This window comes from Plecotus auritus (assembly GCF_963455305.1).
Source record: "Plecotus auritus genome assembly, chromosome: 9".
NCBI lineage: Eukaryota > Metazoa > Chordata > Mammalia > Chiroptera > Vespertilionidae > Plecotus > Plecotus auritus.
Window position 1 is genome coordinate 10,094,007 of NC_137783.1, and position 15,179 is coordinate 10,109,185.

General features: G+C 52.3%; 1 protein-coding gene across 12 annotated transcripts in view; it reads left to right on the forward strand.

Annotated features, from left to right (window-relative positions):
* AFAP1L2 (actin filament associated protein 1 like 2) overlaps positions 1 to 15,179 on the forward strand; it is a 91,341-nt gene that overhangs the window by 44,636 nt on the left and 31,526 nt on the right. For all 12 annotated transcript variants that reach the window (XM_080688510.1, XM_080688512.1, XM_080688516.1 and 9 more), the window contains one exon: positions 11,518 to 11,646. In XM_080688510.1, coding sequence (XP_080544636.1) covers positions 11,518 to 11,646 — 129 coding nt within the window. The remainder of the gene's footprint in view (positions 1 to 11,517; positions 11,647 to 15,179) is intronic.

A 15,179-nucleotide genomic window follows, 5' to 3' on the forward strand; every position in this document is an offset into this window, starting at 1 on the left:
CGCCAGCAGGGCCTGGAATAAGTGAAGGTCTTTGCTCAGATCCTTTCATTCCCCCGGTAGTTGCGCCCTCTCTACATCTCCTCTGGGAGCCTTTGGAATTTCCCCTTCCAGTCCTGTCTTACTCCTGAGGCTGGCAGAACTTGGTCTCCACTGCCCTCTGCCCGCTTGTCCTCTGCCCTCACCCTAGGCCTCGGTGACATTTGATCCTAAGCTTCTCAGCGTGCCTTCCCCCCCCCCTTGGATCTTTCCCACACGTTGCTTTCATTAGATTGTTTTTGAATGCCAGTCTCTGGCCAGTCTCTTTTAATAAGTACTTTACTGATGTAAAGTAGACGCATGAATGGAATAATGAGTCTAGACTTGGGCCAGAAGGGCCTGTGGGTTCTGAGCAGCGTGACCCTCCGTTGGCCCCAGCTCTCCCCTCTGTGAAATGGGGATGGTAGGAGGACAACGCCTGCCTCGGGACATGAACTGAAATAGGGCGTGCAGACGGCCCGGCCCGGATTCCAGGGTCAAAATGTGTGCCGTGGCGTTCACGCTCTGTTTGTAAGCAAAGGAGACCCGGCTCGGTCTGCCTTAACCACAGATTGGGGTGTCGTGGGCACAGGGAGCAAAGGGGAGGAGGGTGAAGCTAGTTGGAGTTGGGGCTGACATGTTGTGGTCAGGAATCCCTGTCTTCCCTCTTCCTGGGGAGGAATGGCCACAACAGGCTGACATTCTAGCAGCTCAGAGACTCTGGGGAGGGAGGCTTCCTAGGAGTTCCAGGAAGAGTCCCACGGCTGACGCTCACTGGCTTGGCTCTGCTCACAAGGCCATCCCTACGCCATTCGCTGTGGCTGGGGCAGTGCAGCACGATGACAGGCTAGGTCCAAGGTCATGGGGCTGCCTGTCTCGTCGGGAGTGGGGCTCTAGTCCCACCCAAACCACAAATACATGTGGGGTGAAGGGTATTCCCGAAGAAAAATTGGGTGCAAATAAAAAAGGCAGGTGAATCATGGGGAAGGGGGCAAGGCAACAGATAACCACTGCACACACTCTTGGGTTATCCCTACGGAGGCAACCTTTTTAATAACATGGTACTCTTTTTTAAATATATATTTGTATTGATTTCAGAGAGGAAGGGAGAGGGAGAGCGAGATAGAAACATCAATGATGAGAGAGAACCATCGATCGGCTGCCTCCTTCACACCCCACACTGGGGACTGAGCCTGCAACCCAGGCATGTGCCCTTGCCTGGAATCCAATCAGGGACCCTACAGTCTGCAGGCCGACGCTCTATCCACTGAGCCAAACTGGCTAGGACAGTACCGTTGTACTCTTTGCCCAAAGGAGCATTGCATGGGTCGGCTGTCAAGGCAGGTAGACTGTGGTGCTGTGGGCACAGGGGGTCAGATGGGCAGAGGATGGAAAAGAAGTAAGAGGACCTGGTAGCTACACCATCCTATGAAGTAGATCCTGTTATTAACCCACTTTACAAATGAGGAAACTAAGGCGCAGAGAAGTTAACTAAGCTCCCCAAAGCCACACAGCCAGTATGTGGTGAAGGCAAGAGTGAACCAGGGTTTGGAACTAAGATTCAGGCAGTTTGATCTGGAACCTGGTACAGGTGGGAAGGGCATTGCCCCCTGGACCAGGAACCCAGGGGCCTCAGGGCAAGAGATGTGTGACCCCCACCCCCATGGACCCTCCAGCAGTTCAGGGAAGTGTGACACCAAGGGCAAGACACCAGGTTTCAGCAGCTGCCAGGATCCAGGCCAGACAGACAAAGAGGCCTGGGAGGCTGGGAGACCTTTGTTCTCCAGCCCAGCATCCTCCGAGCCCCGAGGAAGGGCTCTGAATCAGGCTGAGGGTCAGCCTCCTGCCAGCTGGCTCCAAAGTCAAGGTGATGGTGGCTTTGGATTGCTGGGGCTGAACCTCCGGGGGCCAGAGGCCTCGACAGGATGAAAAAGCCCCCACCAGCACATCGGTGCAAGGGTGCTTTCATTACTTTTGCCAAATGTTGGAAAGAAACGAGAGATCTGCATGGTACGGTAATTTTTGTTCTTTCTGTACATCTTTAATCCGTGTCCTGCTTCTCTAATACAAATAGCAAGGGACAAGCCTCCATTTGCAGCCAAAACAGAAAGTGTGGCAGCCGCCGCATCAGTGTCTCTTCTCGGTGTACGAGCTCACGCCTCCTCTGTTGAGGTATAACGAAGGGATGAAGCCTTTTCCGGAACTCCCCAACGAGAGCTAACCACTGTGATGTTCCCAGCCTCGCTTTTCTTTTCTATCTCACACGGTATTTCCCAAACTTCCAAAGTGAACTTGAGTGACCCCTGACAGCCTCTTGTTCAGAGACTACCAATGGTCTGTGCCCACTGTGTGGCTCGCCACGCAGGGAGCCCCTGGGCTGAACTTTGGCACTTCCCACCCGCATAACTGGCCTCCCCCTGAGTCTCAATGAAGCCACTCTTCTGGCAGATTTCACTTAAGGAATGTCCTAACTGGGCCCGGGGAACAAAGGCCTCCTGGGCCCCACAGCCTCTCTGGCCTGAACCCTGGTGACGGCTAGAACCTGAGGTGTCTTGCCCCTGCTGGGGTGCCCTGGGGATTGAACTTCCCAGGCTCTGGGTTCCAGGCCCAGAGAGGAGCAGCGGCCTCCAGGCCCTTCCCACCTGCATCCTTGAGAAAATCGCACCAGAGCATCATCCAGGTGGGAGGTGCCTCCATGCTCCCAGCCCCATCCGCTGCCAAGAACTCCTCATTCTAGAGATGTCAACGGGCCCCCATAGGGACTGGGATTGTGACCAGGGACTGGTACGCCCTTTGCCCAGGCCTGCTGGTGAGAGCAGCCGAGACCCTTTTAGTAGGGGGTTTTTCATTAGGAGGTGGTGTGTGTGTGTGTGTGTGTGTGTCTAAGCCTTGTGTACAGCAGAGAATTTCCACAGTGGGGGGAAGCAAATCAGAAGAGCTTTCAATTTCATTGCAGACAAAGGATTTGCATTCATGGGACAAACAGAAATCAATAAAATGGGAGAACTGCCAAACGATAGCCCATGTGCTGCAGGGCTGAATGGACAGGTGGTGCATCTGAGCAGGCCAAGGCCGAGTGCAGGTGGCCCTGGGCAGGCCTCGGCCCCTCTGCCTCACTGCACTTGGTTTGAGTCTTCGGCTGTTACTGTGTGAGTTTCCGGGGGGCCCTTCTGAGCAGCTCTGGTTCCAGCTGGCTCTGGAGCTGGGGTTGGAATTCTGCCCTTGGGGAGGTTTGTTCCATTGGAGAGGTCAGCACCGAGCAACTCGAATTGTTTTTCCGGTAGTGCAAGCAGCAGCAAGGCGTCTGTCCCATCTCCGCCCGCTCAGCTAATCTGGGAATGCAGAGGCCGGCCTGCTGTTGGGGCAGTTCTAAGGGATGAGAATCCAGGATAGGTGAGAAAAAACAGAGCTGGCAGAAATGATGACAGGCTGACCCCCTGGTCGGGCTCGGCAGGGAGCGGTGCAGTCGCAGTGCTAGTAAATGCAGCAGAGTCCTCTCCCCCTCGCCTTTTCGCCTTTTCGTGGAGTTGGAGATAAAGAAAAACTCCTGGAGCGTTTATCCGGGAGAAAGTTATTTACATTCTGACAGGTCCCAGCAGGCAGGCTCGAGGACAGATGCAGGGGTGGCCTGCGAACCTTCTGGGTGCCGGCTGTCAGGGAGGACCGAGACCTGAGTTCAGGGATGTGTGGACATACAGACATCGTGGTCCTTGCCGTCTACATCCTTACTGTCCAGAAGGGAAAGGACTTTAGGGGGGAAACGTGTACTCACGTGTACCTGACTTTATTTTAAACAGGCGTGAACCTAGGCAGTTGTACATGTAAAACCAGCATTGGGTCTGAAAGCACTATAGAAATTTGTTTTTTAAGGAATCTGACAAGTTTTATCAAGTAAGAGGACTGTTCATGAAGCAACAATCACACCTTTATTTATCTCAGTGGTTCATAACTGGACTGCACATTAGGATCACCTGGAAGCTTTGAACACTCCCGAGGCCCAGACCACACCCAGAACAATTACACAGGATGTCGGGAGTGCACCAAGGCAGGGGAATTTTTTAAGCTCCCTGTTGATTCCGGTGTGCAGCCACTGTGGAGAGGCACCGCTTTACCTTTGTTTGCGTGACCTGACTGGCCACCCATGAAGTGTATGACGCAGGCATGCCCTCTGAGTCAGCAGTAGGTACGTTCAAGAGCGTGCCCAACCGTGTCAGGGCCCGGGAACCTGCTGTGCAGAAGCACCTGGCAGAGGAAGTCTATGTAGGCTTCCTACAGCCCCACAGTGGAATACTATATAGCCATTAAAAGGAAACTTTAAAAAATATATTTTATTGATTTCAGAGAGGAAGGGAGAGGGAGAGAGAGATAGAAACATCAGTGATGAGAGAGAATCATTAATGGGCTGTCTCTTGCACACCCCACACTGAGGATTGAGCCTGCAACCTAGGCATGTGCCCTGACCGGGAATCGAACCGTGGTCTCCTGGTTTATAATTCGACGCTCAAGCACTGAGACACGCCGGCTGGGCTAAAGGAAACTTCTTATACATGCAGCAACATGGGTAAATCTCAAAGGCCTTGTGTTAAGAAAAAGGAGTCAGACTCCAAAGGGCATGCAGCTTGCCAGGGCCTGGCAGTCTGGAAGAGGTCACCTGCAGAGGGCACAGAGGAACTTTGGGGGTGATAGCAATGTTCAGTATCTTGATTGTGGTGGTAGTTACCACATGTGTGTTTGTCAAAACACTAGAACTGTACAGTGTAAACCGAGGATGTTGCTATAAAGAAATTATACCTCTACTAAACATTTTTGTTTAAAAAAAACCTCACTTCCTAATTAAGGATGAATGGATAAATAGAATATGGTATACCCATACAATGGAACATTATGCAGCCATAAGCAGGAACAAAGTACCTAGGACATGCTACAGCACAGACGAACCTCAATAACACGCTACGTGAAAGAAGCCAGTCACAAAAAGGCCTTAGTAGGTGATTCCATTTACATGGAGTATCCACAATTGGCAAATCCATCGAGAAGAAAGCAGGCTATGGCTGCCACAAATCTGGGGGAAGAGGGAATGGGGAGCAACTGTCTGTTTCAGGTGATAAAAACGTTCTGGAACTAAACAGCAGCGACAGTGGTTGGATAACAATGCAAATATACTCGATGGCACTGCGTTGGAAACGTGGACGTGGTTAAGTGGTAAATTTGGTGCTATGTGTGTATTACGACCAAAGCAGAAAGAGGTAGAGGAGACCATTCCTATGAACACGCCAAGCACATGCAGGCACGTGATAAAGGCTGGCTCCGGGTTTGGAGGCTCTGTGATCAGGAGGAATCTACGTGGCGAACTCCGCCCTCCATGCTTTTGCTTCTCACAGGAACTTTTACCAGGTTCCTAACTTCGGTTGGGCCCCAGCGGTCGGGTTCATGGGGATCATCCTCCCAGGGGGTTGATCTTGGGGACTGTTGGGGTGAAGAGAGGGTTGTGTGTCTTTATGCTTAGAGCCTAGATCGGCTTCATGTCCTGGAAGGAAAGTCAGGCTCAGCCATGGGTCTTCAGCAAAGGCAGGCCAGTACATGAAGATGTGTGCAGAACACAGCGGGGGAGCTGCGAAGGGCTTGTTGGGAAGACATCAGGGTTGGGAACCCAGCGACCCAGAAGCAAGACGGCCTCAAGACGAGGAAAGCCGGGGGCGGAGGTCAGCTGGAGGCAGAGCTTGGCCGGGGCCAAGGGCAGGGAATGAGCAGTTGAACCGCCCGGCCCTGCGTGGGCCTTGGAAGCCCTGAACAACAATCTTATTGACGATTTGTCAGACCCTGAGCAGACAACTCTGAACTTGAACAGAGCCGGGATGCAAAGCCCGCACAAGGGCCTGCAGTGTCCAGCGTGAACAACACCCTTATTTTCCCCCCTCCCTCCGCTGGAAGATGAGGAAGAGACCACAATGAGCAGGGTGGGGGTGGGGAGCGGGCTGAGCATTCCACAGCCTCAATGAAACAGCCACATTCCTCGGAGGGATGGCCCGCCCCTCAGCTCCGAAGGCTGAAAAATGTCAACGGGTTGGGGCACGTTGAGGCCTCGCTTTTGTTGATTGTCACTTCCAAGAGCCTGTCGCTGGGCCCCAGAGGGTGTGATCGCAGCAGGATCGCTGGCCCCTGTCCTGCTCAGCACCTTGTCAGAGGCCCAAACCTACCGTGGCCGACCCTTGACCAGAGGGTGCTGCCTGGCCTGAGACACAGACCTGGCTCACACAGACATGCCCGTGGACCACTGGCTTGGACAAGGAGGAATCCACGGAGGCAAAGATGGCAAGAAAGCTGAGAGCCCCTGGTCCCGGCGACGCTGCGCAGAAGGGACCTGGGTGCAGATCCAGAGAGGAGGGAAATGACACCCTGGGCTTGGGGACTCTGGTTCCTGGTCCTGAGTTTCTTTAATGCTGTTGCTGACTGTTGACCTAGCACAGCCGCTTTAGAGGAAAAGGAGGGTGTCTGCTCCCCCCACCTACCTGCCTGGCGCCTCCGTTCCCCGATGGCAGGGGACCACAGCTGTGAGCCATGGCCGTGTCCCCAGCCTGTGTGTCTGATGGTGTTCTGCATCTCTCAGTCACCCCGGGGCATCTTCTCTCACAGTCCCTCCATCTGATGGAATAATCACCAGGTCCCATGGCTCTGCCCGTCCTATCTCGAGTCCCGCCCCTCCGCCACCACCCCTGCCTTGTGGACTGTGGTGGAACGGGACCCAGACGCCGTGATCCAGACAGACCTTCAACAGGTGGCAGGCAGCACATGCCTTGGACCTGAGCGTACCTGCACGTGAGCCCCAGTGCCGCTCCTAACTGCGGATGTGACCGAGCGAGGTCACAGGTCAGCCGCGGGAGCCCGCTGCCACAGTGTGCACGCGCAGTGGTTGGTGGAATGGGCGGGGGTGGGGGCGCAGGGTCGTACAGGGCCTTGCTGTTTCCAGCTGCACTGGTGCGGTCATCTCGCTGGCCTCCCTGCCTCCGCTCCTGGCTCCCTGGTCCCCTTCCCCTGTCCTCCCTATTTGCAGAGTTAGTCTGTCCCTAGCCCGCTTGAAGGGCAGTGTTCCCGGCCTTCCCCACCGCATTGCCCAGAGGCCCTGCAGCATTCGATACTAACTCGCTGGCAAAACAGATCCAGCCCCTGTGCTCTGTATTTGTGGCCTCAGAGACCACCTTCTCCCCTTGGAGGCCCGCCCCCACCCTGCCCCATGCTCCTTGGGCCCCTGAGACACAGAGCTGTGTGTGGTTTCTCACATGCTCTTCTGAGCATCTCACCCTCTTCTCCTGAAGTGCCTCTGCCTCTTGCTGGTGAGCCCCTCCTCATGCCTCCATGGCCAGCTTAGAAACTCCTGTCCCCGGTAACCCCACCGTTCGTCTCTCCTCCCTTGGTACATTCCTGACCCTTGGAGACATCCCTGAGTTGCTCCTGTTCTCTCCCTGCTTGTTTACTGCCCTCTCTCCAGACGGGGGGCCCCTGGAAGGCCTGGGCACCCCATCTGGGTCACATCTGTCTCCCCAGGGCACAGCTCGCTTCCCTTTGCCTTAGTACACATTTGCCGATGTGAAGATAAACAAAGGCTGTTTTCCAGGAATCGGGCAGCTTTGGGGAATAGTTGAGGATGTGGCAGAGAAGAGACACTTTCCGTTTGGGTGCCTTTTTATTTTTTTTCAACAGCAGAACAGCTTCAGGAGGTTCAGGGGGTCAGGAAAAATGCAGCCGGGACCCCAACTGCTTTGCCAGGCGCTTTCACTTTTCCTTCTCCACTGCAGTGGAGTTCAAGGCGCAGGGTCAGAGTCCTCACATTCATCCTTTGTTTGTCCTGGTTTGACTTCTTTAAGCTCAACAGGAAACTCATGAATAGCTGTGCAAAACCAAACCGAAAAATAACCCAAGGCCTGACCCTACCGCCGCCTCTTCCCAGAAGCCTTCCAGGCCGAGGGCCGTGCTCTTGTCTGATCTCCTATCACACTTGAAGCTGGTGTCTCCCACTTGGCTCTCGACTGTTTGGTGGTGTGCCTTGGTCTATACATTTCTCCACGGGTGCTGGTCTTGTCCCGCTCATGAGCTTGCAAAAGGCCGGGACCACGCTCCCCTGGCTCTACTTTTTTAATTTTCCAGTAAGTTTAGGCTGAGGGCCCAGCCACGTGCCTGGCACACTGTGGGGTCTCACCTGATTTTACTCATTAGTGGACTCCAGAAGCTCTGCTGGTACCTTTTCTGCCATGGGCCATGCGGGCCTTCTCTGGACTACTAGGTTCATGTCTGCAAAATGAGTTGTCAGCTAGCAGGTACCTATAAATTCATTCATTCATTCATTCATTCCACACGTACAGCAGTGTGGTGGCAAAGATGCAAGACAAATGTGGTCCCAACTCCATTGAGCTAACAGACCAGACTCGGATGGGGAAGAAAAATACAACTTAAAAATGAGCAAAGTAAAGAAAACTGTTATTTTATTCATTGGTAATTTTCCTCATTTTAAACTTTTATTTAAAATCATTTATGTTCGCCAAAACCGGTTTGGCTCAGCGGATAGAGCGTCAGCCTGCGGACTGAAAGATCCCAGGTTCGATTCCGGTCCAGGGCACGTACCTTGGTTGCAGGCACATCCCCAGTGGGAGGTATGCAGGAGGCAGCTGATCGATGTTTCTCTCTCATCGATGTTTCTAACTCTCTATCCCTCTCCCTTCCTCTCTGTAAAATATTAATAAAATATATTAAAAAATTAAAAAAAAATAAAATCGTTTATGTTCATATTGTTAATAAGTTGTGATTAGGGCTATGAAGGCAAGAGGTAGCTGCTAAGTTAAAACATAAAAATTAAAAAACAAAAGACAACAAGAAATATCTACTTTGGACAGGGTGGTCAGGGAGGGCTTCTTTGAAGAGGTGACTTTCTTCCCCTCCTCTCCCTTCGGAGGCACATCCAATAGGAAATGCTACATTGCAAGATTCTGGTGTTTTATTTTCCTGAAGGGGAGCTTAGAGATGACTGCTGGCGGTGGAAAAAAAAAAAATTAACGGTGCCAGGGGGTGAGAAGGAAAACCAGGATGCAATGATGACAACACTCTGAGTGGCTAGTGTAGCACTTCACAAGCACAGTTGTGAAAAGCGTCACAGACCTTGTCACTCACAACCGCCTTGTGAGATGGGCGGGCCCCGTGGTGGTCTCCGGAGCTTGGCGAGGTCGCGGGACTGCTCAGAGTCCCCACAGCAGGCGATGTAGCCAATTTGGACTTATTTGCTACTGTCATGGGGAGCAGGGTCCTCAGCTGTGGTCCCTGGCACTGGGTTTAGACCTGTGGTTCTCAGTTGGCTGCAACATTGCAATTATGTGTGGAGGTTTAAGAACTGTTGACCCCTGGGTTCCACTCCCAGAGATTCTGCTCATCAATCTGGGGTGGGCTTGGGCCTCTGGATTTTTAAAAAAATACATATTTTTATTGATTTCAGAGAGAAAGAGAGAGATAAAAACATCAAAGATGAGCGAGAATCATTGATCGGCTGCCTTCTGCACGCCCCACACTGGGGATCGAGCCTACAACCTGGGCCTGTGCCCTGACTAGGAATTGAACCATGACCTCCTGGTTCATAGGTCGACGCTCAACCACTGAGCCACGCCGGCAGGGGGACATCCGGATTTGTAAAAGCTCTCCAGGTCATTCCAGTGGTTGGAAAGCACTTTTAGGCCCTCAAGGAGCTGGCGTCCATTAATGAGCATGTTCTGGAGAGCCAGCCAGGCAGGGAGAGCCAAGATGATGAACCCGCCAGCAAATGCAGTGCCTTGTTCTTTTTTTAAAATACGTTTTTTTATTGATTTCAGAGAGGAAGAGGGAGAGAGAGAAGCATCAATGATGAATGAGTGAGAAGCATTGATGGGCTGCCTACTGCACGCCCCCTACCGGGGATCGAGCCCACACCCAGGCATGTGCCCTGGCTGGGAATTGAACCATGACCTCCTGGTTCATAGGTCGAAGCTCAATCTCTGAGCCACACCGGACAGGCCGCCCTGTTCTTAGTGGAGACTTAGGTTGCTAATAATAATGACGACAACAACACTGATGAACGCCCTGCTCCTAGACCGTCGCCCTCTGTACTAGCACTTCTGCAAGGTGCTTGCATCTGGGAGATGGCGAGTGCTTCGATGGCGGTGGTCCTTGAGGGAGACGTACTGATAACGGGATCCGTGGGACCAGGGCCCTCCTTGGGGGTGATGCTGGACTTGGTGATAACTGAGGTGGCCCAATCACTGAAGAAACTCAGGGGAAGGTTTTATTTGCTCAAGCGTGGCGTTTGATGGGTCATCCATATTTCTGCAAGGACAGAGGGACCACTGTGTCATCTCCTTGGAGTGATCCTGTGTTCCCCCATCCTTGGGGAAAGAATGAACAACTGGTCACCCATAGCACTTTTTTTTTTTTTTTTAGGTCAGTGGGAAATAATTTTAATTAAAGAATTGTACATTTTCTTCCCACATGTCTTGCTTTGTATTAGGAAATGACATTGTGATCCATTTCACTACAATATTACAAAATATTTACAAGAAAATATTAAAAATAAACACAAAAGGCAAGATGGGGTAAAATAGACTGTTCCCCCCCCCCCAAAAAAAAAAAAATCTCTACTCCAGAGCCAACAGCACACAAGAGAATCAAAAACAAATATGCCCCAGATCACAAGTTGCAAAGGATTGGAGTGGGGAAGAAATGGGATGAAAGTGGTGGGATGAAAGGGAATGGGCGTCAGCAGCAGAACTGCTTCAGTAGCCAACCTCGCCTGAGTGAAGTACCCTCTCTTGTAGGCAGTGCATTCCAAACAAGGCTAAACTTTAAGATATTTTTTCAGCTGGCATTAGAAAATACCCTGACAATAAAAGTAGCTCTTTTGCCTAACATAGCACCTCTTTTGATGGTTGTGGGTTTGATCTGTGTTCCAATTCTCCAGATGCTGGGCTATTTTAATTGGCCTTTATCAAGGAAGAAAATTCTGTTTCCAAATTCTCATGGCCTTAGGGCAGCCGTGGGCAAACTACGGCCCGCGGGCCGGATCCAGCTGTTCTATCCCGTTCTCTTGCTCTCCCCTCTGCTCCTTTACTTTGAATTTATATTAGTTCACACAAACACTCCATCCATGCTTTTGTTCCGGCCCTCCGGTCCAGTTTAAGAACCCATTGTGGCCCTCGAGTCAAAAAGTTTGCCCACCCCTGCCTTAGGGGCTTATCTCGGCCACCGTCACACCAACAAATGGTAGACCTGCCTCGTTGGCTGAGGGCCTGTTTTCCTTTCCTCGAGACCCTGGCACTGGGCATCCCATGTGCTGCCAGGCCTTACCCCACACCCCTCCCCTCGGGACCAGAGAGTTCATGGTGCGATGCTATAGGGCCTGGGGGGGGGGGGGCGGGCAGGGAGGGTGTCAGAGCTAGGCCTTTAAGAAGGCAGCCACTGTAAAGGCTTCTTCTGTTCTCTTCTCTTCCCTAGCCCTGGAGCAGCTGCTGACGGAGCTGGAGGACTTCCTCAAGATCCTAGACCAGGAGAGCCTGAGCGGCACAGCCGTGGAGCGGAAGAGTGGTCTGGCCGAGCGCCTCCGCCTGTACATCAAAAGCAGCAGTGAGTGAGGCCGGGTCTGGGAGAGGCCCCCTGGGGAGGGACCGGTGGTGGTTGTATTGACAAGGGCTACTGTAGTGAAGTTTCACAGGCTGGGTGGCTTACACAGCAGACATTTATTTCCTTGCAGTCCTGGAGACCAGCACCCCAAGATCGACGCGTCTCCAGATTTGGTTCCTTAGGAGGCCTCGCTCCTTGGCTTGCGGATGGCTGTCTACTCCCTGAGTCTTTATACCGTGTTCCCTCTGTGCTTGTCTGTGTCCAAATCTCCCTTCTCAATGAGGTCATGCTAGATTAGGGCCCACGCCAGTGGCCTCATTTAATGTTAATCACCTCTTTAAAGACCCCTTCTCCAAGTACAGTCCTCCTCTGAGCTCCTGAAGGCTGGGATTTAACATATGCATTTGGAGGAAACACAGTCCAGCCCATAACAATAGAGCAGGAGGGATGTGACTTGAATGGGAGCCCAGAAATCTCCAACCACTCAACACATCAGCCACGAGTGAGGTTTTCAAAGAGTGTTTCCAAAGCACTTTTCCTTGCTGGTTGAAAGTCGAGAAGGGATACTAAACTCTTGTGATAATAGCTGAGGCTTCATTGAGGGCTTCCCACTTGCACACGTTATTAACTTGTTTCATCTTCAAGACAGCCCTCTGAGGTTGGCTGTGGTGACAGAGGAGGAAACTGAGGCCAGGAGACTTTATTATTTTTTATCTTTTTAAATGTATTTTATTGATTTTTTTACAGAGAGAAAGGGAGAGGGTTAGAGAGTTAGAAACATCGATCAGCTTCCTCCTGCACACCCCCTACTGGGGATGTGCCCGCAACCAAGGTACATGCCCTTGACCGGAATCGAACCTGGGACCCTTCAGTCTGCAGGCCGACACTCTATCCACTGAGCCAAACCAGTCAGGGCGAGGCCAGGAGACTTTAAATAACTTGCCACGTGTCATATAGCCCAAGAGAAAATGGGAAAACACAGTTTTAAGAATCTGTAAATCACAGAATGCTGAGTTCATAGTGTTTTTTTTTCTTTTTTACTGAGGTCCGTGTTAACACACAAGCAAGTACACAGATCATGAGTACACAATTGGTTGAGTTTTGACAGTTGTCTACTGTCTGTGTACCTACCACCCAAAACAAGGCACAGAATATTTCTATCATCCCAGAAAGTTCTTTCTTGCCCCTTCCCAGGGAATCCCCCCCAACCCCCACCATGGCAACCACGGTCCGGGTTTCTCCCACCGTAGATCAGCGTTGCCCGCCCTTGAGCTTCAGGTGGATGGCATGGTAGAGCGTGCACATCATGTCTGGCCTCTTTCGCTCAGGAGGTGCATCCACGCGGTGGGGCGTGGCACTCGTTTCTTCCTTTCATTGCTGAGGAGTTTCCTTCTGCGACGATGCCACCATCTGCTGCTCCATTCACTCGGTGGTGGGCATTCCGTTTCACACATTGGGACCATTATGAAAAAGACCGCTCTGAACATTCTTGGACGCGTTTTCTTATGGACACATGGTTTTGTTTCTAGCACATTCCGTTTTTTTGTTTTTCTTTTAAATAGAAAAGCCTTCGTGTGAAGTCATAACAGTTGAGATGAGTTTATTTTTATCTCGGATGCTTGAGGATCGGAAGTGATGTTCGGGGACAGTAAGGGACCATCAGAGGGCATGTCCTCCATCTGTCTCTCGGCAGGAGCAGCCTTCATCCGTGCCGGGCAGGGGGCGTGCACCTGCTCTGACCGTCAGACTCAGGAAGTTCTCCCTACGGCCAACCTGAACCTGCCAGGCCACACGCCAAGGTCCCTTTTGCTCTTCTTTGTTCCCGGTGGAACTAGTTTCTGTTCTCTGAATAACAGAGCCGTCGTAAAGCTGAACATGTTGCTACCTGCCCGGCAGCCTTCTCTCCTGGTGAAACAATCCTGGCTCCCTCCGCCTGTCATCAGAGGCATTCTTCTTGAGCCGCTCGGTCTTTGGGCTCCAGGCCAGCCCCTGGTTCCCAGGCTCCTGGCTTTGTAGTGAGCGTCTGCCGGGCTGCCCTAGTGCTGGTCAGCCGCACATCAAAGGTGGGAACGGCAGATGGGAAAGCCACATCACAGAGCAGGTGAGGTAGAGAGGCATGAATCATCCGCAAGAGGATTCATCAGCGGATCTTTTATTTATTTAATTTTGATTTTTTTTTTTTTTTATTGATTTCAGAGAAGAAGGCAGAGGGAGAGAGAGACGGAAACATCAGTGATGAGAGAGAATCACTGATGGGCTGCCTCCTGCATGCCCCACACTGGGGATCGAGCCCGCAAACTTGGCATGTGTCCTGACCGGGAATCGAACTGTGACCTTCTGGTCCATAAGTTGATTCTCAGTCACTGAGCCATGCCAGCTGGGCATCAGTGGATCCTTTATTACTATTACTAGAGGCCCAGTGCATGAAATTTGTGCACTGGCAGCGGGAGGGGGGGCGTCCCTCAGCCCAACCTGTGCCCTCTCGCAGTGCGGGAGCCCTTGGGGAATGACTGCCGGCTTAGGCCTGCTCCCCCCAGGCTGGTGGTCAGTGCGTGTCATAGCAACCGGTCATTCCACTGTTCAGTTGATTTGCATATTAGCCTTTTATTATATAGGATTTTTTATTGATTTCAGAAAAGAAGGGAAAAGGAGAGAGAGAGAGAGAGAGAGAAACATCAATGATGAGAGAGAATCGCTGATCGGCTGCCTCTTGTACGCTCCCTACTGGGGATAGAACCCACAACCCGGGCATATGCCCTTGACTGGAATCGAACCCTGGACCCTTCAGTCCAAAGGCCGGTGCTCCATCCACTGAGCTACCTGGCTAGGGCCCTCAGCGGATCCTTGAAACAGCACACTCCCCAGCCCATCGCCGTGTGCTCTGACCTGAGAATGTGCAGGGATGAAGGATCTCTGGCGGGAACTGGAAAGCACCTCTGTGATGGGGTCTGAACCCTGGTGCTTGGCTCTAACCACTCTCGCAGAGCCCCTGGGTAGGGTCCCCGTGTTGGTGTAACGTGCTGTGGCCTTGGTTTCACACTTGACCTTTGTGTGTTCTCACTTGGTCTCTGCAGCTCGCAGGCCTGCAGGAGGCTGCTGAGATCCGGTCACGGCCTCCCAGTGCGACGCACCCCCAGAGTGCCACCCTGGTTGCTAACAGTACACGTGCACAGCCTCACCGAGGCCTGTGGCGGCCACTTCTAGTCTTAAGGTTGTGACAGTCCCTACTAATAGCCCCTGAGAACTTCCCCCTGGTCCCCTTGGCGCATCCTTTTGACCACAGAGTGGCTATAACGGCAGCTAACATTTGTTGTGCATTGACCGGGTCCCAGCACTGGGCTCAGCATATAAAATGACATGGTCTCTCATCCATTTCCCTTCCCAAGTCAGTGAGGGAGTTGTCGTCCCCATCTTACCAATAAGGGAACCGAAGCTTGGGAAGTCACTTGCTGAGCCCTCTGGCCCCGGTGCCCGAGCAGGGCCTGGGCAGGTGCGCCTACCACTGTGCTCTCCTCCAGCCCCACGGTGTCAGATTA